The 26,364-nt window shown below is 45.4% G+C and overlaps 1 protein-coding gene across 1 annotated transcript; it reads left to right on the top strand.

The window, feature by feature from the left end:
- Nucleotides 1-1,470: 1,470 nt before the first annotated feature.
- On the top strand, nt 1,471-26,251 carry IHO1 (interactor of HORMAD1 1). Its single transcript, XM_068907452.1, has 9 exons — nt 1,471-1,526; nt 1,649-1,682; nt 7,472-7,611; nt 11,074-11,233; nt 12,660-12,817; nt 14,681-14,729; nt 15,383-15,470; nt 22,845-22,948; nt 23,724-26,251. Exons 1-9 carry the CDS (start codon nt 1,471-1,473, stop codon nt 25,044-25,046), a joined length of 2,112 nt encoding a protein of 703 aa, XP_068763553.1. The 3' UTR covers nt 25,047-26,251.
- Nucleotides 26,252-26,364: the final 113 nt, after the last annotated feature.

Here is a 26,364-nt window from a genome sequence, read left to right as displayed (position 1 = left end):
CGCGGAGCAGTAGGGCACAAAGCGCCAGGAAAAATTTCCAGCACAACCGTATTTGGAAAAAAAAAAAAAAAATCTGTGTCCGGAGAGTGTTTAAGCTCCTGGGTGATTTGGGTCGTACCCCTAACGGGGCAGAACTGCACCGCGCTGCCTTCCCGAGCACAGCACCGTCCTGCCCCACGGGTCGCCCCAGAGCAGGCTGTGATCCCGGGGGACCCCCAGCCCCAGGCGTGACCCCGAGCTCGGCCCCCCCGGGGCGCTGTGAGGGGCGCAGCCCACGGCCGAGGCAGCGGATGCCCCACGCTGGGCGGCCCCAAGGGGTGAGTGCGGGCAGGGCCCAGCCGGGCGGCCGTGGGGCCTGGGGCGGCCGTGGGGCCCGGGGCGGCTGTGGGGCCCGGGGCAGCTGTGGGGCCCAGGGTGGCCGTGGGGTCTGGGGCAGCCGTGGGGCCCGGGGCAGCCGTGGGGCCCAGGGCAGCTGTGGGGCCCAGGGCGGCTGTGGGGTCTGGGGCGGCTGTGGGGTCTGGGGCAGTCGTGGGACCCAGGGTGGCTGTGGGGTCTGGGGCAGCCGTGGGGCCCAGGGCAGCTGTGGGGCCCAGGGTGGCTGTGGGGCCTGGGGCAGCTGTGGGGCCCAGGGTGGCTGTGGGGCCAGGGGCAGCCATGGGGCCTAGAGTGGCTGTGGAGCCTGGAGTGGCTGTGGGGCCTGGGGCAGCTGTGGGGCCCAGGGTGGCTGTGGGGCCCAGGGCAGCCGTGGGACCTGGGGTAGCTGTGGGCCCTGGGGCGGCTGTGAGGCCTGGGGTAACCATGGGGCCGAGGACCGCCATGGGGCCGAGGACAGCCATAGAGGCCTAGGGTGGCTGTGGGGCCTGGGGCGGCCATGGGGTCCAGCCGGGCGGCCGTGGGGCTCAGGATGGCCGTGGGGCCTGGGGCAGCCGTGGGGCCTGGGGCATCTGTGGGGCTCAGGACAGCTGTGGGGCCTGGGGCAGCCGTGGGGCTCAGCCTGGCCTGGGCTGCCGGGGGCCTGCGGCTCCCCCCCACCTCCAGCGACGACAACAAAAATCTGGGCATTTCTGCCACCATCGGGGCAGTTTGCGCTGGTGCCTGTGGGGCGGTGAGTGGGCTGGCACGGCACGCTGGGGGCGGTTTGGGGGAGAAACCGTGGGGAAAACATCTCAAGATCGACTAAAGGTGACAAACGATGGCGCTCGGCAGCTGGGGCGCGCGGCCCCGCGGCTGCGGCCGGCTCACGGGGGCATGGCGGCCCCACGGCGGCCCCACGGCGGCCCCAGCCCCCGCCGCCAGGCTGCCCTCGCCCCACAATCATCTCTTGGTCGGCGGGTGGAAGAAGACGTCCCTGTCACCATTGCTGCTGTTCGGGTGCAGCAGAAGGTGCCACATTTTCCTCCGGCAAAGCCGATCGATCTCCCTCATGGGTTTCTCTTTGTTTTTCTTTTTTTTAGCAGTTAATTACCCAAAATGAATTTTAATGTCTGGAACATCAAGGAGATGCTCAGCACTCCGACTGCCACCGGGTAAGCGCTTTGTGATTTTGTCTTTTTTTTTTTTTTTTTTTAACGTTTAAAATGCTCAAGTCGTCAAGACGGCTTCCCGGTCCAGTCTAAGAGCTCGGGTCGCTGCCCCTGTGCGTTTGCAGGAAAATGCATTTAAACAACCCCTACCGACTACAGGTAAAGGAATCAGAAAATCCCCATCAGCTGATGTAGCCTTACATTCCTGGCACATTCATCGCAGAGGTCACCAGCAAGCCGCCGGCTGAGAGCTGGCGCATTTCTCGCTTCCCGCGATGCATCAGCGCAGTCTCAGTGCGGGCTGCTGGATCTCTGCAGGCTTTAGAAAAACCCAGCCCCAGCTCAGGCCCTTGAATCAGTGCTCATTTTCTATATTCTAACTTGCTCTCGTGCTTAAGAAATTGCTTTAAGATCATTACAGGCTGCGCGTGTTTACCTGTGCAATCTCCAGAGCATCTGTCGAGCACAAAAGCCTGTGAGTAAAGTTTATGAGGAAATTGTATAGGCGAGGAACGTCCACCGGAATGATGTCTTTGGAGGTCTTGTGCTGTGGGTGTTAAAACCTTCCTGGGTTTGCCAAAATTTGGGGTGTTTACAAGCATTTACTCAAATTAGACATTTAAATGGTCCAATTACTTGAATTTAAAAGTCCTAAACCAATCGACTGAGGAGCCTTAGGAACCTTTAATGATCATTTTAGGCTACTTTATAAAATCATGGGGACTACAAAAAAACCCCCAATATTTGGAGATAAACAGGATGACCCAGATAATGATATTTTTTTCCCATATTAGTCCTGGGCAAAACCAAAAAAATGGTCCACATGGGGCTAGATTAGGTTATCTTTCTTTCCTTCATTGTGGTGAATGCTGTTTCATGTAGAGAATTCACGTAGACATCTTGTCAAATTAACTTGATACCTAGATGCAATAAAATGCAATTTAAATTTGGATTTAATTTAATTTGGATTTAAATTTAATTTTGCAGTTTTATAAAGAGTATGGTGTTAAAACAGTATTAAAACTATGAGATAATAGTACATGGTAGTTTCATTAAGAATCTAGAATGATAAAAAATAAAATGGGACACATTATATGGATAGAAACTTAGCTAACTGACATATCTTAAATGTAATTTTAAACCAGAAATACCAAGCACTTCTGTTTCTGGTGGGATCTCACAGAGTTCAGTATGCGGTTCTGTGCTATCTGCTACTACTTCTTCTATTATTATCTAGAAGAAAACATGGAATAATTGCTATTACAATTTATGAATGTTATAAGGATCACGGAACAGAAAATAATGGTGACAGATCTTTTGACACAGAGCTAGTAGGATCCCTTGGTAGGCTGAGTTGAGGCAAACAAGATGGTCTGGGTATATCTCAACTAATCTGCGCAGTCAGCAGAGGCACCTAAATTAGCAGCCATGCTTAGACTTAGGTGCTCTACAGCCAAATGCGGAGAAGGACATCTCCATTCAGCCTCTGTGAGACCAAAACCTCCCTCCAGATCTGCCCTACCTATGGGAGAGCCATCCGGCATAGTCCGTGTCTGCAGGATGGTGAGCCTGTGCTGGGGAACGGGACACTAAGCTGGCTGTGGAGGATGGCTGTCCGGAAGTGAGCTCCCTGCCCAACAGCAGGACCAAGATGTATGGACAGGAGCTTCCTGAAGAGTGAGTGGTTGTACTGTCTGCGTTAGTAATCCCGCAATTGGGGTGGGATACCATGAAATATGGTTCGGACTGGTCTCCTTGTTTCAAACAGGGGGTGGATTGAGTAAAGAGAAATGGCCACTTTGCCCTGGTTCCTAACTTTTCAGTGACTTTCAGGCTATTATCTTCTCTTGGTTTAGACTAGGAAGAGGTAGAAACTTTGCAAGGGAAGTAAGCTAAGAGGTAATCTGGCAGCTGGAAAATGAGGAACCACATTGTTTTGTTGTTGTGGCTTCATATTTCTGGAGACTAGCTGGAGACTGCCACAATTGTATAGTCACTGCGTTGTAAAGCAGCAGGGAGAAACAGCTGAGTGAACTACAAGAAATATATCTAGAATTAATCTATAGTTAATTATTGTCTATTAATTAACCCATTCTGTGGTTCTGCTTGTGTCTGCGTTACTGTCAGCTACTAAGCACTCTGATAGAGTTACCATTGTAGGGAATTTAAAAATCAACACTGGCTGCTCTGCTGAAAGCTATTCTAAAAGCTATTCTGTGGTTCAAACAGGAATTCGTGCAGGAAAGTCTTATGGCCTGTCTTATGCAACGCTTAGATAAGTGACTTAAATGGTCCTTTCTCGCTTTGTGTAGAGAGTAGATAAAATGAATCATGATTTCTAATATCTTTGCACACTATGTGACCCTAAAATTACTCCATATATTGCATTTCTTTGCATGACTTTTTTTTTTCAAATAGACATCAAAGAGCAGAAAGAACTGGCCACATCTACAATATATAATGAAACAACAAATATTATTTAGGTGTAAACATCTGCAGAGCAGATACATCAGAAGTGCTACATTATCTATAGCAGAATACTATCCTTTGCATCACGTAGCCGAAAAATAGAGCTAGACTTACCCCTTTTTTAACTCCTGAGAGGCTAATTGATGAATTTGGTCCTCTGAGCCTCTGTTAGTCAAAAAAGCCCGTTACATAAGAACTGAATTCACAGTTTTAGTCACACGGTCTCTTTGGCCTGATGTTGCCATGATGATGGATGATAATGAAAACATAATAATAGCATACGTGCCCATTATAAAAGTACTTGTCACTTGCACATGAATTAATTGAATTTTGCACAGATGCAAGGGTCAAAGGGGAGCTAATTCAGAGAAAAGCGTGTTTATGTCTGTCACGATTTGTTCTTTATAAATACGCGCTGCATAATTCTATTGTCCTCTTGGTACTCGCAGATTTCTTTTTTATGTATTTATTTTAAAGCAGTTACATTTAAGTATAGCCTGGAAGCCCATGATTTTCATTCTGGTCAGAGCCTGAACAGGGGAAATTCAGTGAAGAATGTGTATCCATAATATTCTATAGAGTCATGCAGTAGGAAGGCAAATGAGTGAAGTACAGGTGCCTGTAGGTGATCGTTTGCCTTCCTTCCTCCTCTAAAGCATCCTGTCAGCTACAATGTCTTCCTGTGGTTTTAACTAGCTTACTAATGCAGAAAAAAAAGAAAGGACGTGGACAAGATTTCAACAGCTGCTCCTCACCATTCCACCTTATTTTTTGCAAGTGAGTTGGAAGGGTCAAATGGGGCATAAAACATTACTGAAAATGCAGCTGGGTTTTTGGAGAAGTTAAGAGGAAGGAGCAGGCAAATTAACTTTTTCTAAAGGGAGAGAAAAGTTCACACATAGGAGCGTGAGCACGTGTGTGAGTATTTGAAATAGTGGGACAAGGTGTTAATTACTTTTTCCCAGCTCACCCTGTTACTAGAAACTTTTCTCACTGCAGCAGGATATGATATATAATCCCCAGAACACTGTCTTTGAGGGAGCTTTTAAAATGAAAAGATAAAATTAGCACATAGTATTGGCAGGGTAGGAACCGCGCTGTTAGCTCTTTGCAAGCTCGAGGCAGGGTGTTACTTTTGAGAGCAGCTGTCAGCAGGTCCATCAGAAACGCAGAACCCCAGTGACACAATGACCTCATGATAATTTCTGCTGAAACCCCAGAGAAGGGACGATTTAGTGTGAACTTTTTGTGCCTCTTTTCTCTCTGTGCTGCTTGCTATGTCTCAGAGCAGGCTGGAGGCTTGGGGTTTTATTTGTAATTTATTCTGTCAGATACACGTATGCTTCTCTGTAAGTGGTGAAAGCCTAAGAGAAGAGGATGGGTGAACCAGGGTCCCTTGTTTTAAATACGTTTATTGACATAATAGGCATCTTAGAAACTTAGCAGAAGGAAGATCATCAGTATGACACTGTAATATCAAGGTGCCAATTATTTAAGAACGTGGGCGGAGGACATGCCAGTAGAAGAGCAGTGCTGTGCAGTGGAGAAAGCTTAGAGCCAATGTAATTGTATTGATACACAGCACAATTTTTTTTGGATTGAAATGCTAGACCTAATTAGAGAAAGTGTAGTATTAGCACTGTAGTGCTGAGTGCCCTGACACAAGGGCGTGCTAAGAGAGATCACCAAGGATCCGGGAACAGCAGTCACGGTAGCAATGACACTTCAGTTAGGCCTTTATCGATTGGATTAGTGTCACCAGGGCGTGAGGCTGAAACTACATTTTCAAACACCATAAATACCTGCCTAATCCAGGGAACTCCCAGGGGAAACAGTACACCTGCCTTGGTCCTGAGCTGAGCACAGAGTTCTCGTTCGGAATATTGCTATCGTAGTGCTACCACAAAAGTGACGATAATGAGCTGAAGTCAATATCTCTGCAGGAGCAACAGAAGCCAAAAATACAGTACAGAAATATTTAATTTAAAAAAAAAAAAAGACTGCCATAGAAATAAAGAATCTTGCTAAGAAGAAACTAAAAGGCATAGTCAAAAGGGTTAAGTGCTTGCCTGAGACATAGAGATTATTTAGACCTCATATAGAAGCTCAGAACAAATGCGTGCCAGCTGTCAAATGAGACTTGTGAAAGACCAATACTAGACTGGCATGCTTAAGTAGCATGATGAAGACGACTACTGAAAATGAGAAGGCATCCTTCAAGAAGTTTAAGTTTTATCAAAGAGAAGAATAGAAAACGAGATATATTTTACATTAAAGTTACCAGAATTATATTGTTCCATGAGGAAAAAAGAATGAGTAACTTGCTAAAAGCATAAAAACTAATAAACCCGCTTTCAAACACATCAGAAGCAGAAAGCCTGCCAGAGAGTGTTAGGCCAATATAGGATGAAAATATTAAAGAGACATTCAAAAAAGATCTATAAGTTAAGGCCTCCTTGGGCTACTACTCTCTATAATGGCTTATTTCTGCTGCTGAGAAAAAACTTCCAAGTTTTATAACCTTATTCAATTATTTCATGAAATTCCATCCCACATAGCAGGCCCACATATTTTGGAGTTGCCTGAAAGTCCCAGAATTAGGAGAAAATGAAGAAGATGATAGCCAGAACCATCACTGAGAGAGCAGCCATAAAAAATCCGGAGCCTTAGAGGAATTAGAAACTGGGGCTTTAAGTGTAGTGTGCTTTAAGTGTAGTCTCCGGATGCCTAATTCCTCATATGGTCAGGAATAAACTTGGTGTAAGCAAACAAGGCTGCTCGAAAGAAATCTCTGGCTCTCCGTTCATAATCTCCTTGTAACGAAAGGACCTGAGAGGCCCTGACCACAGGCTCACTGTGCAGGACAGAAGGGGTAACGTGGTTTCCAAGGTGAGGAATGTTTAGAGAGTGTTGAATCACATACGAACAAATATTAGAATTGCTCATAGAAAGTACAAACGCCCTCAAGGAATTAAAACAAGACCAGAAGGAATTTGAGCCTAAAATCTGGAACTGGAGGCAGTGTTTGAGCTGATAGCTTATAGGGATTTTGTTGTGGTTGATACATTAGGGTCCGTGCCTAGAAGGTGTCTTACAAAATCTGTTTGTAGAAATTTATTTTAAGATATAGCTCAAACAAAACAAATGATTTCCAGAGAACAGGTCATCCCGTTCCAGAGGACAGAAAACAGATGGATAGTTGTATGCCATGGCAGTCCCCAGTGAAGAGATGACAAATGACTGGAAGCTGCAATAGCAGTTAAAATTCCTTAAAACGCCCCTGGACGCTAAAGCTCTTCTGCACCCAAAGCACACGCTGATCCTTGCTCGTTCACTGACCGCTTTGACAGCTAGCACGTAGTAACAACAAGAAGAGCACGGCAGAACTGGAGTCACTTCCTATAGATACAGAATAAAGCTATGAGGAAAGCAGGTGAAAAGGAGCTGCCAGATTTCCCCGTGGATTTGTTGTGACGCAGTCCTGGTCACTAAATGAGAAGGAGCAGAATGGGCTCAGAGATCTTCTGGATAGGAATCGGGAAGAGAGGCGCTTCAGTTGCACTGATCCAGCTCGAGGTTATTATCAGGAGAAAAAGACCACTTCTTCAGGCAAGAAGCCGTATTACACATTGAAGAAATATATCAGGAAGGCATATGCGAGCCTCACCCACCGGGCTTCTGCAGAAGAAGGATGTTGGCACAGATTCAGTGTGGATGATAGAACGAAATAAAATTGCTTGCAGGAGTCTGCTGCAGCCCCGTGAACAAATGTTATTCTAAGACTCAGTTTGCTTTTCCAACTGACTCTTAAAACCTAGTATTGACAAGTAGGGATGGATCCAAACAACAGAGTAAAAATAGCCTCTGTAGCCAGATGAGGCCTCTGACAATTTATAGATTTTAGCTTGTCAGTGCACCTATAAACATCTAAGAAACACAAGAAGGGAGTATTGCATGGTGTATTTCTCTTGGTCCGTTGTATCTGACAGCTATTTTGAGGCAAGGCAAAACCTTAGAATGAAAGGTGATATATTTACATACGGTCATCATAAATGTTTGGTGGTGGAAACTGGAACTCAAAGAAACGAAAGAAGTTCCAAAAGGATCCGACTTAACTTTGTGGAGGGGGAATTCCCACTGACAACATGGAAACTGAGACTGTGAAGAACTAGTTGACTCCTCAGATATGCAGAGGGCTGCACATTTCTTAGCATGCTCATATTACAGAAAGTGTTAGAGTTGCCATTAGTGCAATACCTTGCGTAAAGTCAGGCGGCAAGAAGAAGCGATTCCATTAGTGGAGTATGATTTAGCATTTTTGGAGCTCACAAGAACTTATGACCGCCCTTCTCTTATTCTTAGATCTTTTTTGTGCTGGACACAGATCCTAGTTCACATAGCATGGGAACACTATTGCCACAAATGCTCAAAGGACTCAGGAGATGGCTCATTGCAGCAGGAAGCTGAGTTCTCCTAAGATGAACTATTGCATCACCTGAACGGGTCTTCCAACGGGGATTACATATCTAGAATGTTTCCCGCTGTTTATAAGGAAGCGTTTATATTTAGGACGGACCATTTATCCATGAAGCTCAGGAATCCTGAATGAAATGGTCAGGTGGTTAGAAAAGCTGCAGTTGTCCCATTTCACCATTGCGGACTGGCCCGGGCCCAAGTGAGGCCACACTGATGTCTTGTCCAGATGCTCATGTTAGTAAATTAATTGCTAGCGGCATTAAGCAAGGGAGAAAGAAATCATCTGCTCAGGGGAATGAATGTACTCAGGAGAGACAGCTGTTTCCTCTCCCTCCATAATTTGCAGAAGCGTCATCATTCCTGAACTACTCACTGGGATAGTGGATGTAAGATAGAAAAATTAGACTCTGGAGCACTTGACAGCCTTTTTTGGTCATAGCACCAGTGCACGGTGAGGCGGGGAAGTCACGTGGCACATAAAGTCCTCTGGGCTGCAGTACTCCTCAGAGTGTCTGTAATAAAGACTCTTTATTATAGGAGACTTGTGGTTTGGATATTAAATAATATAAAAGGACTGAGAAAATGAGCAGGTTATGGGATGTGAAATCCACTGATTGTACCAGATACTTTCAAAGGCGAGTATGGAACTATATATTGACATTAAAATACGTAGGGACTGTAAAACCCTTTCCTTTCTAAGAGAGAGTTTCCCTTGGCTAAAACAGGGGAGGATACAGCAGCCTGGTGCAGGAGCTGCGATATTGCCACTGTAAGCAGGGGTCCTGTCCGCGCGGGGCCACGGCAGCCTGCGGGCTCGCATCTATCTCTTCCTGACACGCTGGCGTTCAGCAGCCGCAGCTGGCTGTGGGTTTGGGTTTTGTGGTTTTGATTTTTGTTTTCTGTTTTTTTAACAAAGGCTTAGGAAACAAGAAGCTGTGACAGTAAAAGTTATATTCAGATCTTTCTTAATTAGATTTGGGATCTTCAAACAGGTCACGGGAGAAGTTTTGCATTCAAGCAGATTTATTGGACTTTTTGAGGATCCAGAAATGCATACCTCATCTGTCTATTTTTGTCTGCAACTCAGTCTACTCGGTGGGTTCAAAGGCAGAAGTATTAATATGATATTGTCACTGCCTCCGCTAAATAGACAAGAGGGCGCCTGAGCAGTTCAGCCACTCCTACTAAATCCTTTTCCTGCTGTGCGTATGTATGGTGTTTGGGCTCTTTCCAAAACTGGAGATTAACTGCAAGTTTCACTGCTAATAAACGTTGGGGTGATCATCTTTTGTTAGACATGTGAGTGAATCTCCCATTCCTTTTTCCTCTAGTTACATGATTTTATAGGGAAGGAAAACCCTGCCTGAGAGCCTCTTCCATTAATTCTGATCTGTAATTCTCAGTTCTGTTCATCCCCGTTTTACCAGGCACGATCACAAGAAAGTCTTTGTGATTTATTAGTAAACCTTTTGATTTGAACTAATTCAGTCTATTTCCTTCTTGCCCCTGTTTAAGAATTGTTATATAATGAGATTTTTGTTCCCCTGGGCAGGCTGGGGTACGGCTTTGCGCAGTGAGGCACAGGGTGGAGGAAAGGCTCCCTCAGCCCCTGGGGATTTCACCCACCGCTCCTGAGGAACAGCACTGAAGGAAGCAACACCTCTCTCTCATTTCATTAGCTTAAAAAACAGGACTTCTCAGTCCTGTTTTTCTCAGTCTCAGTGTAAACCTGGCCCCACATCCCTTATGTTTGGACCTCGCCTGAGTACTCCGTCAGCCCTTGTGCAGATGGGGCAACGCAATACTGAGCATGTGAAAAAATTAAGAGGCCTGCTCCTTTGCTGGCCAAAAAAACAAAAGCAGCCTCTGACAAAATGAGAAGCGGTACAGCCATGTGGGGAAACCTTTGTAAGAGAGAACCTGGTATCACTCCGCAATCCTAGGCAATAACTGGGTAGAAGCAGAGTCCATGAACGGGAGTAGAAACAGAGAAACGTAGCACAAAATCAAGGCTAGGTGGAAAGGGTTTATTTGGGTGACCCTCAGGGAAAATCAAGAAAACTTTTGGTAGCATGGTATTGCATGTGAAATATTTCTAATAACTGGATCAGTTTGGCCGGTCGTATGCTACCAATTTATTTGTGGTCAAATTAATTTGGAGAATAAATGCCCAAGAAATGTCAAGTATCTATAGGAAAGTTTCACCTCGTTGCAACTGTCTTCCAGTAAGCCCAGCTGCATCTGGCTTGCAGCAGACATTTTTATCCACAGCCCTGAAGAGACCTGGCACTTGGTAGAAACAAGCCCCAAGGCGTCCCTTAAACTTGGACTGGCCAACTAAGCAAGGAGAAAGAGCTGAGCCCGTCGTGGTTAAACACGTGCAGGGTAGGGGAGCATTGAATCTGCATAGCAGTGGGGCTACAAATACGCAGATAGGGTTAAAAGTGCCCCGGTTGCAGGCACGGTGCCCTCCAAGTGAAGAGCAAAGATGAGCGAGTTGGGATGGGCCATGCTTGAGCGCTTGCAGCCGGTCTGCTTGGCATTTCTAGCCTTCTGCTTTTTAATTGCTTGCGACTCATTCACAACCTGCTCTGCCCTGTTTCAGGCCCAATAAGTTTTCCGTTCGGAGCAGCGCGCCTAGCGATTACTCGAGTTTGAGTGACTCCCAGCTCCTCTTCGGCTCCCAGTTCTGCCCGGAGAACGCGCAGTCGGGAGCGGCGCCGCTGGAGCTGGGCACCCAGTCGGGCCAGCAAAACTCCCAGGACGTGAGTCTTCCCCTCGCATTCAGCCCTGTGCAGCGACACAGCCGCAATTCAGAAGTCATGAAAGATACTGCAAGCAGGGAGTAAAATTCCCTGCCTCCAGAAAACGTTAATAACTCCAGAGATCAAAGATCTTTTGATACTGTAAAAAGAGTACATATTTATTGTAGCCAACCAAAATATCTGCCTCGTCAGTTAAAAACCTAGTATTTGTAATAGACTGTTATTGGGATAAGTATTATTTTATTTTGCTGCATTTTTAAAATTACTACAATGGTATGAAATTATTCTCAAGTTAACGTCTTCAGACCAGCCGTCTAAGGTACAATGTTCCGTTTACTCCTTCTGTGAGCAATACTGTGTTTCTCTATTAGCCTTCTGGACAAGTGGCAGAGGTATTCAGTATTTTCTTGTTTACTCCCATAGGCTGAAAATTAACTTGCTGTATTGCTGTTATGGCAGAGGCTTGAATGATTTTGGACGAAGAGCTTCTGTGCTCAAAATCTTTCTCCTACAGTGTGTGGCTTCTGATGTTACCGGCCTCCCTAAAATACTTCCTTCACCACTAACAGATACCTCCGGATCCAAATAAAGACACCTGACAGCCAAGATTAGGAAAGAGTAATCGTGCCAGCTCTGTGGCCCTAGGCAGTCGTTCCCTTCCCGATCCTGTCTGCTCTCCTCTGCGTTTTGCTGAAGATCTTGCCCATTAGCTGCAGTAGCTTTTCATCAGACGCAGAAAAAGAAATTCACTCTTCCAGCTGAAAGATGACACTCTAGTGAAATTTGCATTTGTTTAAGTTTTAAGGAAAAGGCATTTCCAGTTCTGTCATACAGAGTCTACAAAGTTTGTAGGATGAAGAAGGTCTTTATGGCTTTCCTACTAATATTAAATTTCTTGTTCTGAGAGGTATATTGAAGCATGTGAAAAACTGATCTACAGTCTGGTGATGTTGCTACTTGGCAGTAAAACGACGCCCTCCAGCAGGAAATTCAATAGGATTTTATTTAGATTAATGTGCAGGGAGCTGCTGCTGGCATCTTTAACTTTCCCACAACTTGCTCTCCCCTGAACTTTTGTGCTGTTATGAGGCACACCAAAATTAATTTGTGTCTGTGTTCAGCATATCATTAAAAAAAAGTGCATACCTGATGATTGCAACTGACTGAAAATAAGCAAAAAGGAGGGAAAAACCTGAGTCTGGGGGAGTTCAGGCTGGGGCTCAGTTCCATGGGAAGCTGATCTAACTAGGTACACTGAGGGAACCCTAATCTCATGCAATTCTTAATCTCCTTGTCCAATCTTATCTGTCATGTCCAATCACTAGGATCCCTCTGCCTGCAAAGCACTTGGTACACAACTGTTTTTTGCTAACTAATGTTCTCATTGTTTTTATAGTTCAACATTTTTCTTTCTTTTGTGCGATAGAGCGAGCCCAGTATTTTTACCAAATACCAGACAAAACCACAGCTATTTGATGAAGATGCGAAAGAGAAAGGTTTACTTAATTTTGGCGCAGGAAAAGTGAAGAGCGTCCTGGAAAATTTTGAAATGAATAAGAACAAAATAAAGGACAAATACGATCGGTATGTAAACATCCAGAGTAAATTCTTTCTGTGAAGGCAGTTGTCCCTCCCCGCAGTTCCTTCTGTCCCTCTTAAAAGTCATACATGACCTGGCTGCATATTTCTCCAAGAAAAGTATCTTTTCGGGTTTTACATAATCTCTGATTGGAAAGAGTCACAGGATAAGAGAACAGGGTTTATTTGGAATGAGATTTATGTAACACTTTCAGCCATAAGCCACAAGGACCAGAAAGGCTATAGCCTGAATTTACCTTTGTCCTTCTTTATCTGATCAGCAGATTTTTTGTCTATATTGATTGGATTATTAAAGCCCATATTTCTCAAATTTTTGTGGATTGCATTGGGAGTGATCAAAGGGACTGTTAGGGCAGCCTTTGCATGCAGGACAGAGGAGGAGACTGCCAAGCATACTTGAGGGCAGTGGAAGATGCAGTGATTACATCTTTATAAATCGACACATAGCTCTATAATTTTACTTATGTACAAGATTTTTATATCTGTGTTTTTGCTAACCGGCAAGTTTCATTTGCTAATGAGCTCTTTGTCAGATGTTAAGGATTAAATATACCTGTAGGTCCTATAGGACTTTATTGAACAGGCTAACAGTTTCAATCTCAAAAGTGAAAGATGGCAAACTCCCCAGTGGATCTATAAATAATTCTGAGCTCTGTACGTCTTTGTAATGTGACATCCAAAGTGAAACACATTTTTGTTAAAAGCCTCTAATTGAATCAGGCTGTGTATCTCTTGCTCTCTCTTTTGCAACCGCACTGTGCTTCTGATAAGGCCAAATTCAATGCTTTAGTGCCTATTATAGAGGAAGAGGATTTTTTGTGAGTGAGTTATGAGGAATGAACAAATAATTGTAAATGTTTTGTCAAAACTCTTAATTATCCTTTATTTCTTCTTTGAATGAATTGTGCTTCTTTCTAAACTCCAGACTCACTCCCAGGATTAGAAACAACTTTTATAGAAATAGCTATGTTATCTTTACAGAGATGAATGCATAACTTATCAATTTGTACCCCCTGCAAGTTTGACTATTAAAATCAATATCTTCCTTTACATAGTGCTAGAAAGATCTCAGAGGCCTTGCCTGCTTCTTGTAATTAGACTCTACCTGGCTTCCCCCTTTTTGGTTGTTGCAATTTGGCTCACTAAATGATCAATTCAAAATGACCTGAATCTTCAGAGAGGAAATAGGTTATCGCTTTGCTTAGCAACAGTCCTTGCATTTTGGTTTGATAGGTTAATCACGAAGATAGCCTGGGTCCTGATAGGCTCGCTCAGTTCGAAAGGATGGATAACAGAAAGCACAGGCATAATCTCAGGAGAAAGGGATTTGCCGTGTTTGTTCCTCCTAGCCTGGGCTTTGTTGATGCTGAAGCTTTTTCCATATTTTTCCCACAGTTATTTTAGTCCAAATATAATACTGATGTATCCCAGCAACTGGCACGTCACCTCCACCGAGGCTGGCGCTTTCCAGGAGGGATAGTGCGGTGGTACCTCCCCAGCAGCTCATGCACAGCTGTGTAAATGCACTCTCAAACTTTCAAGAGGTGCACAGATCCCAAAAGTGGGAGAAGAAAACAAATATGTATGTGTGTGTGTGTGTGTGTGTATGTGTGTGTGTGTGTATTTTTTTTCTTACTCTACGTAGCAGTAGTCATGTTTTCCTAAAACAAGTGAGGTGGCTTCAAAGGGTTACACCCCTTGAAGTCAGTGCGTTTCTGTGCTTACATTATGCACTGCGCTATGCCTGGCGCTATTTCATGTCTCGTGTTTACTGTGATCTTTTCCATCTCTAACTGCCTCAGCAACTCACATGTCTGTTTTGTATTTGCTGTTTTTTTTTCATTTTAGTGAGGTTTTAAGCACCTTTATTGCCAGTATCAAAGACAGGCTTCAAGGGGTAAGTTAACGCCGATTCAGAGAGCGTTAGAAACGCTACAGAGCATTCACTTTCTCCCATTCACTGTGCTACCTGAATTATGACAGTGTTTGTCTTGAGCATTCAGACGCTTTAAACCAACAAATGTCAATTTTTTTTGCACGTGCCATCCTCTTTGTGGCCTATCTTCAGGGTGACCCCCTTGCCTCAGGGTCAGCAACTGAATTTCTTTGGGGCTAGGGAGCAGGAGCAGTCTCGCATGGCTGCCTGCAAATATAAATTCTTGTTTCCTTCCACCTGAGGAAAGTAGGCTCCTCTCTGTAATAAGTGAATACAATGCGGTCTTATTGTTTGAATATATTTTCCTGCCCTTTTTATAGTTAATTTGATTAATGTTATTACTAATGGTGTTTTTTTTAGAGATTAATATCTCTATTTCAAAACCTGGTAAGATTTCTGTAACACTTTGTGAGCCTTTTGAGCCATTCCCCATCTCCTTGGAGGTTGCAACCAATAGCTGGACAGAGCTGTCTTAAGCCCTAGATAAATATCCATTTTCAGGCTGTTCCATTCCAAGAGTTGCAGTTGTTGCTCTGTGGTGTTTGGGGCTGTGTTTTCACAAACAGGTAGAGGACACAATGTATTAATTCTCTCATTTACCGTGTTTTTTGCAGTTGCAAGCATGCCTGGACAAGTTTGAAGAAACATTCGATTCAAGAAACAAATCCATTTTGGATCACCTGGAAACCATTTCCAAGACATGTAAGTAACTTTATATATAATTTCTGTTAACAGCAGAGGGCATCGTCAAACTGCTGAACGTTAGTGTGTTGTCTCCAAGCTGGGGCGAGTTAGGCAAGTCATGCCACTCGCAGCTGCTCTTCGTTAGGGAGAAGAGCAAATAACGTTTATCCACAGTATGGATTCATTTATTTTTCCATTCTTTCTCGGCTATATTTTCCCTTTCTTTGCCTACAGACACTGTCTGTTTTCTTTCTATATTATTGTTCTCTTGCTGTGCTGTGTCGGAGAGCTGAAATATTGAGCGGTTAGACCCCATGCACGTACAGATGAACGCGCCTTATTGCTTTGTGTTCTGCCTGGCGGATGACAATTTTCAGACTATCGGGGGCACAAATGAAATAGTACAGATAACTTAGATACTTACATCCTGAGTAGCCACCTTCAGTTTTGACAGCTTTCTCAAATTTTCCTGTGTAGATCAAAGTTTTCATGTCTCCTCAATGCTTGAGGTGATTATATTTTACATATGAGCAAAATAATGGTACTGCTCTTCTTAGGCAAGAAGCAAGTAATGAAATGCACTTTTCCCTGATAAAAGGGTGGCCTCCCAGAAAAGCCAATAACGTACAACACTTTTGAACAGCTCTGGCTCCGGAGTGGCTAGTCATAGAAGTCTTTATTGCGGGAGAGTGCTTCAGATAAATTGTTTCCAATTTGGCTTACAACTGAGCCATTGAGAGCGCAGTAATTTTTAATGCTAGCGTTATTTTTTATCAGCACTCTGTCAGGACTCTAAAGAGAGCTGGACTACTCTGTGCAAGCACAGGAGGCCAGCTCAATGCATACAAGAAATGTGAAGTGAGTTATATCTTGTGAGTTCAAGGTAGCAGACCTTCACAGAAGCACTACAGTATTTACCATGCAGTAAAATGTGGCTTTCATGAAGCCCAGCGTTGACAGATACCCTTTTAGTCAATACAGGACTCTCGGGCAAACAGAATGGAGCCTGATGCATTCTTCATGAGGCCTCGGTAGCTTGTATGTTTGAAATACCGATCTTGTCATACTAAGAACACTGCCTTGCTGTGTTTGGCAAGTGCTTGGCAAGTGCTCTTGGTGGGACCTTAATGTAAGCAAGAATCTGTCCATTTTGGCCGGCACAACAAGCTTTCCTGTTACATATTTGGCCAGTTCCTAATTACCTTGGTGCCTCAGCTCGTCCACTATAGAGGCAGGACTCCGCATAATTTCGTACACCTCTTGCACAGAAATCGTTGTCACGGTACTGAAAATCAAGTCTATTGTTCTCAATTCCCCGTCTTCCTTCCATGCCATTTGCTCAGCTGTCCCGCTTCTTCTGCTACCCGTTTTAAATAAATGTGCTTTGAATGAAATGAGAAACCTCCCAGAGGTGCCTGCTGCTAGATTTTCAAAGCAATTGAAAAGAAAAATTGGCACTTTCCATAATGTATCATGCTGCAGAATGTTGAATATGTAATGAAAATCATCACACGCTCCACGATGTTGTTCTTTTTATATTTCTGGGAGGTTCATCTGTCACTAGTTAATTGCTGATAAACACTGCCATTTGACTGGTATCACACTGATGGATAATTAAGTTCCCACCACATAAATATCTTCGCTAGTGCCTTGAAAAGATCCCAGCTGAGGCAATTCCTTCGAAAAGACTAGTATGAAATTCCTAAACTCAGGTGATAAAAAACTGAATTCAGAGCTGATAAAGGACTGAATGCCGAGGGCCATTGACACCTGCAGATATGGATGATATGGTAGGAAGAGGTGAAATCATTGGCAGTGGAGGATTTCACATTTAAGAGAGGACTATAGCACCTGAAGAGGCTCTCTTAGAAGAGAGAAGTGCGCCAGGATATTCAAAGACCCATGAAAAGTAAAGAAAGGTGTAATTTAAATCAAGTCTTGGAGTCAAGGAGTACCACAAGCCTCGTTTATAGGCGGCGGGTAGCAAGTACATTTGGCACAGCCTACGTAGCCACTGCACTAAACAAAACAGAAAATATTTTTCAGAGTGCATTGCCAAAGCATTTCCAAATGCTGTTGGGCTGGCATGCTCTACAAAATAAGATAAAAACTGTTCTCTTCTGAACGCTTGTCCATATGTGCGTGCACACGGTGGGTAGAGCCGTGTCTGGCAGTGGAGATGGGACATTTGCCTGAGCAGCTTCCACAGCAGCACAGCTGCTCTCCTCACCCACATTTCAGCGCGCTGCGCACATGGATGTAAACAGGCAAGCAGGCCCTATGTTCTCACTTCTTCTACCTTATATAGTGTAATCCATGCAATATTCCCTTAAAGAGGGATAAGCTGTGCAATTCTCTGACAAAACCCAGTGTTTGGTGGGTAGTTTCCAAACAACAACTTGCCTTGAGACTCCCCAGGCCCAGTAGTTGCTGGCAAGGTTTCCAGGGGAATTCATTAGGTTTATGACAGTGAGATGTGACTTCGTTTACCGCATCAGTAGGATCTGGACTGGGAGACCCGGGCAGTCCCCTTACATTCTGTATTTCTATGGACTGAAAAGTCGAAAGGTTTGAAACTGATAAACGAAACACCTTTCTCATGCAGCTGCTAACTAACCGCGCAGTGACTGGCAGTGAAAGTTGTTGAGATGAGGAACTTAAGCAGATTCCAGAAAAGACTTGACACAGATGTCCAAAGCATGTGTAGTTGGTAAATACCCTTCATGGTCATACCTCATGGTATACCTCATACCTCATACCACATGGATTTCAGGCAAAGTCTGTGGCAGAGCAGGCTGAGCTCTGGGGCAGATCATCCCATGTTGCCTTGCAGGTGTTTACTGTCGTGCCGTGGATCGGGATGCAGACTAAGGGGGCACCAACCTGACAGCGGCTGCTCGCTGCTGGGGTACCTCTGAGCAGCATGCGACCATGCCAGCCCCAGCATCTCGTGCGCTGGCACGGCTCAGTTCACTGCCGATGGTGAAAATGCAGTGCCCTGCTGAGCTCCATAGGCATTTTCATGGCTCATGTCTCATCAGGTTTATACCACCTCCTCTTTCCCCTCCTGAACGAGCCTCCCTCGAAAGTGTTATTTAAAGCTTCTGTGCTGTCAGTGCAAATCTCAGGAAGAATTGCATAGGCGCTGATGATAGATACGCAGCAGAAGCAGTTGTTGTTTAATATTTCTAGGCTGGAAGACTGATGCTCCCTCCCTCGGCTGCTCGGATTATAGTTTTCAGCTGTCGGGAGTGCAGCTGCACACGAGAACGGGCTGATTTGCCAGGAATTCTCCGCAGAACAGCGTGGTAGAGCCGACCCAGGCAGCGGGTCCGCCTGGGGCCTGCCCCGAGGCCTTCCAGTGTTTTGTCTCGTGGCAGATTTGACGTTCCATGTGTTCTTAATGTAGAGTAGGAGCATTCAAAGGCAGTGCTATAGCGAATCAAAACACGATGATGGTCCAGGTTGTAAAAAGCAGTTTTGTTTAGAGAAAAATACCTTAAGAGAGAGAGAAGTCTATGCATAAGCCATCCATTAACTAAGTGGAGCTTTTTCCTCTATGAGCTGGTTATTTAGTAGCTATCCGCTAAAAGGTTTATCTGAAGAAAACTTTCTCTGAGGCAGCTATTCTAGTTCATCTTCAAAGACAAGAGATTTGACTAAAAGGGTCCTGGATCTGATCTGGTTTGGCTGTCTCGGTGCTTTTTCTTTTTTATTAAATCTAGATAAAACCTGCATTTTCATTCTGTTTAATAGTGTTTGACAAGTCTGAACACTCCTCTGGCACGGAAGGGAAGGAGCTTGCCCCTCCTCTGTTCTGAATTTTTTCTGCAGAATACTCCTACACGTACAAGCGAAACACGTTCAAGAGACTCGCTGCTGGTTGCTTGCCTGCAGCACGCTGTGCTGAGTCAAATGTATATGCAGATCGCAAGCCCAGTGGATACAGTGCTATTTTTAGAGTAAGGATACCATGTTGTAGAAGAACAGACAGACTAGGGAAATTAGAAAGCTTTAAAAATAATTCAGAGCTAAAATTAAGCATACGGGGAAGCAGAGCAAGCTGAGGTAAGCTTTCTGATTTGGGTCTCTCTATATCCTCGCTACATAGAGAAGGAATGTGATGAAGTGACGTGGAAGGAGTTTGCTCCTTCTGCCACTGCTGCTTTCCTCCTCTCTGTAGGACTGCAGGCCTGGCAGGGTCTGGCAGGCTCCCTGAACACCTGCCCTCCAATTGCAGGTGGCCCTTAGGTCTAACCAGGGAGATGCTAAGTCTGAAAGGGTCCACTCAAACATACGCTCCACCACTACAAACCCATTCCACAAGCCACAACTATCTCCCAGGAGTTTATAAAAAAAAAATCCAAATATGTCAGAGCAAAAGACAAAAGTTTAAAAACTGCAGTGAGGGATCGGGGCAACCAAATTGCCTGTAAAGGCAGAGAGGCTATTACGTGAAATATGCCCAGAGTGTCCTCAACAATGAGCCTTGCTCCTGCGGAGAAGGAGGCAAAGCCCAGTGGTGATGGACATCCTGACACAAGGGACAGCTTCCTCCCGAGCCTCCGTGCAGAAGGTATTTTAACTCAAAGCGTATGAGGAAGACACACGAACTAGGCAACTACAGCGTTCCTTCTCCCAGATGACAGCCACACGCACTGTGGCCAAGCCCCAATGCTTTAGAGGAAGGCAAATAAAGACAAAGACAAAAATACCGCCTGGCACATAGGTTCCCCCTGCCAGGAAACAGCTCGCAGCAAGCACCGTCCCTCGAGCGTCAGCCTCATGACACCTGACCAGCACCTTCGCCAGGGCAGGCAGCCTCGTGCCACCAGACACCTCTGTTTTGCTAGTCTGAGTAAGCTAAACGCTTTCAATCTCCTTTCATAAGAAGAGATTATCATCTAATCACTTAATTATCTGCTAGCTTTTCTCTGCACGTGTCCTGGTTCAGTCTTCCTTTTTTCTTTGCATGTCAATGGCTAGAACTGTCCATGGGCTTCTGACCGTGCCGTGCTTGCGCAGAAATTCCTGTTGGTCCCAGCTTGTAGGCCTTTGCGTGCCGTGCCACTGTATCTCACCTGGTTCCTCTGATGTCACAAGCTAGTCCCTGGTGCTAGCGTACAGCTTTGTGTCACCCACTAACTAAGTGCCCAGCTGGCTTTTGCACCCTGGTCACTATGGTAGGCTTGGCCCATGAGCAGTCCTTGAGGAGCACCCTCCAGAACAGCGTTATCCCCTCAGGACACTCCATGCAAGAGCTGATGTTTTCCCTTTAATTGAGTCTTTATCCATCTGACGTTTCCTCAGCTTTATTCACCTTAGATAAAACTTGCCAATGAAAAGCTTTATTTAAATCTAGACAGAGGCCACTGCATTGCCTTTGGCTATGAAGCCAGCTCTCTTATCATGGCATATTATATGATTCAGACACAATCTGCCTTTTATAAAATCTTGTCCCATTTATTCCATTTTCCTCCATGACCTTGATTACTCTTTCCTTCAAGGTCTGCTCTAAAAGCTTGGACAGCATGAGGACAAACTAGTAAGCCCATAATTACTCAGATCTCTTTCCTCTCTTGCTCACTGAATGTACTCTTTGAATGTCCCTATTTTCTTACAGAAACAAAGGTTGCATGATCATATTCTATCTGTCTGTCCCTAATAGTTTTTGACTTTTTGGCCAATTCCATTAGAATTTGACAGAAGGGCAGAGCTCACAGAGTTAATTAAGTCCCTGCAAGTTTAATGAAAATAGCTGGCAGGAGGAGAAGAGCTCCTGACTGCTCGGTAGCTCTGCAGCGTGAATGCGCACTTCACTGGAGTCAGAGAAGCTGCACGGAAAAGAGCCGAGATAAACGCTCCACGTGCAGGCAAAGCCTCAGCTGGGCTCGCAGCTCACTGAAGTCAATTAAACCCGTTGAATCTGTAGCAAAAGAGGATTAATTAATTGCAGAGCTCATGTAGCCACTTGTTGGAACGTAGGTTTTACGCTGCCTTTTCTCAGCCTCGCAGCGGTAGCCCAAGACTCCAGAGGTTCAATTAGCCCAGCTGGGTGGCTTGGAAAGGCTTTGTTTTAGCAGGAGTGTTTTGCGTCCTCTTTCATTACAGCCAGGAAATGTTCCACCCCAGCCACTTCATCTGTACACACCTTCCTCCCGCACTGTTCAAAAGCATGACCAGACAAAATCAGACAAGTCTGGAGAACGGCTCCTCCTTCCCTGCATCAGGAGTCTGATTTTGCAAGAGTGCTGCTGTCAGATTGCTAAGGATTTTTCATCTTCACCCACATTGTAAACTGTATTCCTGTGCTGTAGGGTATTAGGCACAGCAGTGGTTACTGCAAGAATAACTGCAGCTGCGTGGGGGAAGTTATATTATTGTTCAATTATTTAACAAAATTCCTCTTTTTAGCAGTTTTTCAGCAAGACTCAGTGAAGCCAAGAGCATCGTGGCCCAGTTTACAACGCCGCATGGGATGTCCGTCCCAGGAGCTGTGCCCCAGCCTGTCACTGCCAGGCCCCAGTTACCTCTTGGCCTTCCAGCTGCAGCTGCTCGACCGCCGGACACAGCTGCCTGACTCAGAGCCTGTTTCTGCTCCCACTTCTTCCCTGGATCAGGCTCGCGTGGCTGTTCCCGACCAGAGAGCTCAGTCTGACACTCAGCGCACGGCCTGGGTTTTTGCATCGGTGCAGGACGATGCCTGCGGAGCAGATCTCCCCGAATCCCTCTCCAAGAGTGTACGCAGCAGCACCCGGCCATCCACAGCCAGTGTCCAGTGACTGGGAAGCCCAGTTCTTTCCACGCTCTCTCACAGTTTCCCACTATCCCTTCAGGCAGCGTTCCTTCGGTTACCGGCCTCCTACACGTTTCTATCATATATTCTCTGTTTGGCTGCGCTTCTTAATCATGAACCTCTTGCACCTTCTTCCTGTTATTAGGAGCATTATTATTCCTGTCACATTTTCAAGCCCCCATTTGCCATCAGCTAGTTCCAGAAGTGGGTCACTATATTGGGGTTCCCTTCCCGTGGCCATGCCAATTTTGCATTCAGTAGACAACTAAGCCTCAGCCTTCCTTGTGCTGAGCCAGCCAAGTTTTTCAGCTTCACATAGCCTTCCTTCTCCAGCTGCCATATTAATAGAGAACAGTAAACACGGTTTGGCCTACGCTCAGCATCTTATAAATTTCAAGTGCTTTGCATTAAACATGTACCCTGTTGTTCATTGCTTGGTGCTCTGGGAGATTTCAGCCGGCAAATCGCTATGGTTGCACAGCACAGTGGAGTATTTCATGCCAAGCCTTGGAGGGAGTAGCAATAGCGTTGATAGTACTTTATTCACATTTACAAATGAAAGACCAAATGCGTTTTTTATTGATTTCCCCGTTTAGTGCAAGACGCTCTTCAAACTCACTGTGGCTCGGTGCTGAAAGCTCTGACAGATAAAAGCCAAATGGAGCAGACACTGCTGGAGATGGAGAGGAGACTTGCAGCTGTAAGTACAGGAATTAATCTTTTATTCTGAATTGTGGTTCTGAATTTCTCCCGTTTCTTCAAAATATTAACTGAATATTAAATTGTCTTCAAACGGTGGATTATAAAACAGACAGCTCCTATTCTAATGAAGGGGGAAAGATATTAAAATGCTAATTCTAGGCAAGATACTACTGCTTACCAAGAGTCTGTTAACAGTGCCGTAAGCTCTGATGAAATCCCCATCGGTAAGAGGAGAGTCCGACAGTGCCCTGCTGTGGCGCGCTGCTTTCTCATGGTGGCACATGCCTTTGCTGGAGGAGGCGGTGCAGCGGGTGCCTGGGAAGGGAGAGGGGTCTCGCAGAAATGCAGGACCTTGTCCCTTCAGCTGGGTGGTTTCCCCGGGAGAGAAAAAAGAGGTCAAAAAGGAATTATTGCTAGAGACAAGAGTGTGAATGGTCAGAGACTTCCCGATTCCTGGACAGGTCTGGATTCTCCAAAGACCCTGCGGCAGGAATTGCTTTCGGCAAGCGTGCGTCACCCCGACACGTGAGACGACAACGCCACTGGCAGAGGGGCAGCACAGGGGGTTAGGAGTATGTCTCAATCCCAGATCTGTCACTTTTGCAGGACAGGGAGATCTTACACAGGGAGATCCAGTTTGCTGATCTTTGCGTCCATACTCAACTTAAAGGGTCTAGCTGACACATAATACCTACCAGTTCCTTGTTTGATTACTGTGTTTGCATCTTTTAACGTGTTGTTTACTGCTTCTGCTCTGCTCTCTGCTCCCCTAGAAAGATACGGAGATTTCGGACGTGAAATCCAGTGTCCAGCTGCTGAAGGAGGGTCTGGAGTCACTGCCAGCTCAGCTGAGCGATCAGCACCTGAAGCTGTGTGAACGGTTAGGCTTCCTGAAGCTCCCCAGTGCCTTAGCTGAGCTGCATACATTCATTTCCACTGCCAAACTCCCCACTCACATGACGGATAACGCTTCTCAGACCTCCCCTGGTATACGGCAGGACTGCGCTGTTGATAAGGAGAAAGCACGCTGGCCGTGCTGCCAAGGCAGGAGGGCTTGCGGCTCCTCACTTCAGTCTCAGCCTCCCTGCGTGGCGGCGCCAGACCAAAAGGGAGGCTCCCACACAAGCCATCAGCTCGTGGTGGACGGCGCTTCTAGCGGTAGCTTAAACACAGCTTCAGGAAGAAAAGTGAGCCCCATTGCTACAGTGGCATGTGACAGAGAAAATACTTCTCTGCAGGAGATGAAATCTGCTTTAGAAGCACAGAGCTATGCTAACAGCCCTTGTATGTGCTGTGCTAGCAATCACGTTTTTGGAAGTAGCTGGAAGAAACACTGTCTTGGTCCTCGGGAGGTATCTCTACCAACACCGCTGAGGAAGGCGGTCAGGAGAGGCACTAAAGGGTTTAAAACTGAGCCACAATCACTACAGAGACAGCCTCAAGTTTGCCACCTTTCTGTACAAAATGACATGTCTGGGCAAAAAGACAAGAACTCGTCGACCGACCGTGAGAGGGAGAATACAGCTGTAGGAAACAAAGCAAGACAGAAGTCAGGAAGGGTCGCCCGGAATAAGGCAGCAGGGAGGAAGAAAACGTACCCCGCTAGGAGAAAAGGAGAGCTTTCTAGATGCTCTGACAGCGGGCTGAAGCAAAGGACGGCAAACAGGATTTTGGAGCTGGAAGGCTCCAGAAGAAATTGCTTTCCCAGATATACAGTTACTCTTAACTCAGGAAGCTCCAACCCAGTTTCTGCAGCTCCCAATCAATGGATGCAAAGCAGCGTTCAACAGAGGCTCACAAAGAATTTCCTACCAGGCCCACGCTCCAATGAGGGCGTGCAGCAACTCGCAGACAAAAGAAAGAGAAGTCTGGAAAATAAAAAAGGAGCAAACGTTTCCAATACAAGAAGGAATCTCTGGGATTCCTCTCCCCAGGAAAATGCATTTTCCCTGTGTAGCGCTACAGGGGAAAACCGGAGGAGCTGCTTCAGTCCGCCAAGCGCTGCAAGCGCCCACAGACCGTGTCCTGCCGACACGCTGGCTCAGCAGAATATGGCATGCTGCTCTCTAGTTTTCGATAGCGATTATTCTGATTGACGTTTCAGGTATAGTCTTCAGGATTTTCAATGCAGGCATGGCCATTGCAGTCACAGTTTATTCCTCTAGGTTTATTCGCTGTTTAAGCTCTTAAATGATTTGATTTCGTGGGCCTCCCACGTAGCTGAGCGAGTTCCTGTCGGGACTGGAGAGAAGGGATGAGTTTGCCTGTGTACGTTACAGCCTCTTGAAAACAGACAAGGGTCGCCCCGGCGTGCTTCAAAATGTTATTGCCCACTTTGGTACGTCGTAAGGGACTACGTGGGGTCCGAGGGAAGGCGCTCCCGCCGCCTGGGAGGCTGATGGGATCTGTGCTCTTTTATCGCCCTGCTCTCCACAGAGATGCCATGGGCTCCGACGCCTGTCGTATTTAGGTAGCAGAGGAGCCTCGGCGGACTCCACCGAGGCTTTCGCTAGGCAGGACGGGGCTGGCGGATCACAGACACACGGCTCAATCTCTTGCTACCAGATTTAGCACTCGGATCTACTTGAAGTTTTCAGTTAGATATATATAATAATATCTCTGTGGCTGGAGGCTTTAACTCTGTTTTTCACTCTTTGTCTCTATGTTGGTTCATATGTCTAAAAGTTCAGATCTTTAGATCCCTAGGAAGTAGTGGGTATTTTTTTGACTGATTTCAGTATGGTTAAGATTTGTCCCAAGAGTTGTTTGTGAACCTGGACAGTTATAAGTTTATTTGAGGAAAGTAGAGTCCCAGCATCTCAGGTTCATTAACTGTTGCGTTTCTTCTTCTTTTAGGCTGAAATCTCCTAGTCACTTTATTTCGTTTCTACCTAATTTGGCTTGCGTATCTCTTAACTAATCACGAACTTCTTCATCTTACATATTTCAAAGAGGGTGGTTCTCAAACAGAAACCAAAAGATTCAACGCTCACGTTCAGCAGATAAAGTAATTGTTGGCTTTTTCTCTTCCTGTAGAAACCTGTAATTTTCTAGTTAGGAATCATTCCAGACGCACACATTTTCAAGTCGGAAAGGATTATTCCAATCATCTAATCTGACATATATAGCAGCTTGATAATTTGACCCCCCCAGCTGCAGCAGAGCAAATCTTTCCAGGGTATCCAGCCATGATTATATTTCCACTGCTCCAGGTATTTTTATCATGCTTGTTTTTCGATCTGAGATGCTACTGGCAAAGGAAGCATTGCAATATATACGAAACAGGTCTATTGTCTTAAATACAAGCAGTCCAGTTTTGTCATTCTGTAGAAGAAGACTGGGATTATTTTTTCCTGGATTTAATAAACCCATTGTTTCTTCACAAATGTCTGGTTTCTTTGTGTTGATTTTTAG

Source organism: Struthio camelus, chromosome 14, assembly GCF_040807025.1.
Source record: "Struthio camelus isolate bStrCam1 chromosome 14, bStrCam1.hap1, whole genome shotgun sequence".
Taxonomy (NCBI): Eukaryota; Metazoa; Chordata; class Aves; order Struthioniformes; family Struthionidae; genus Struthio; species Struthio camelus.
Note: the sequence above shows the minus strand (reverse complement) of the source record. Positions and strands in the feature narration are given on the sequence as shown.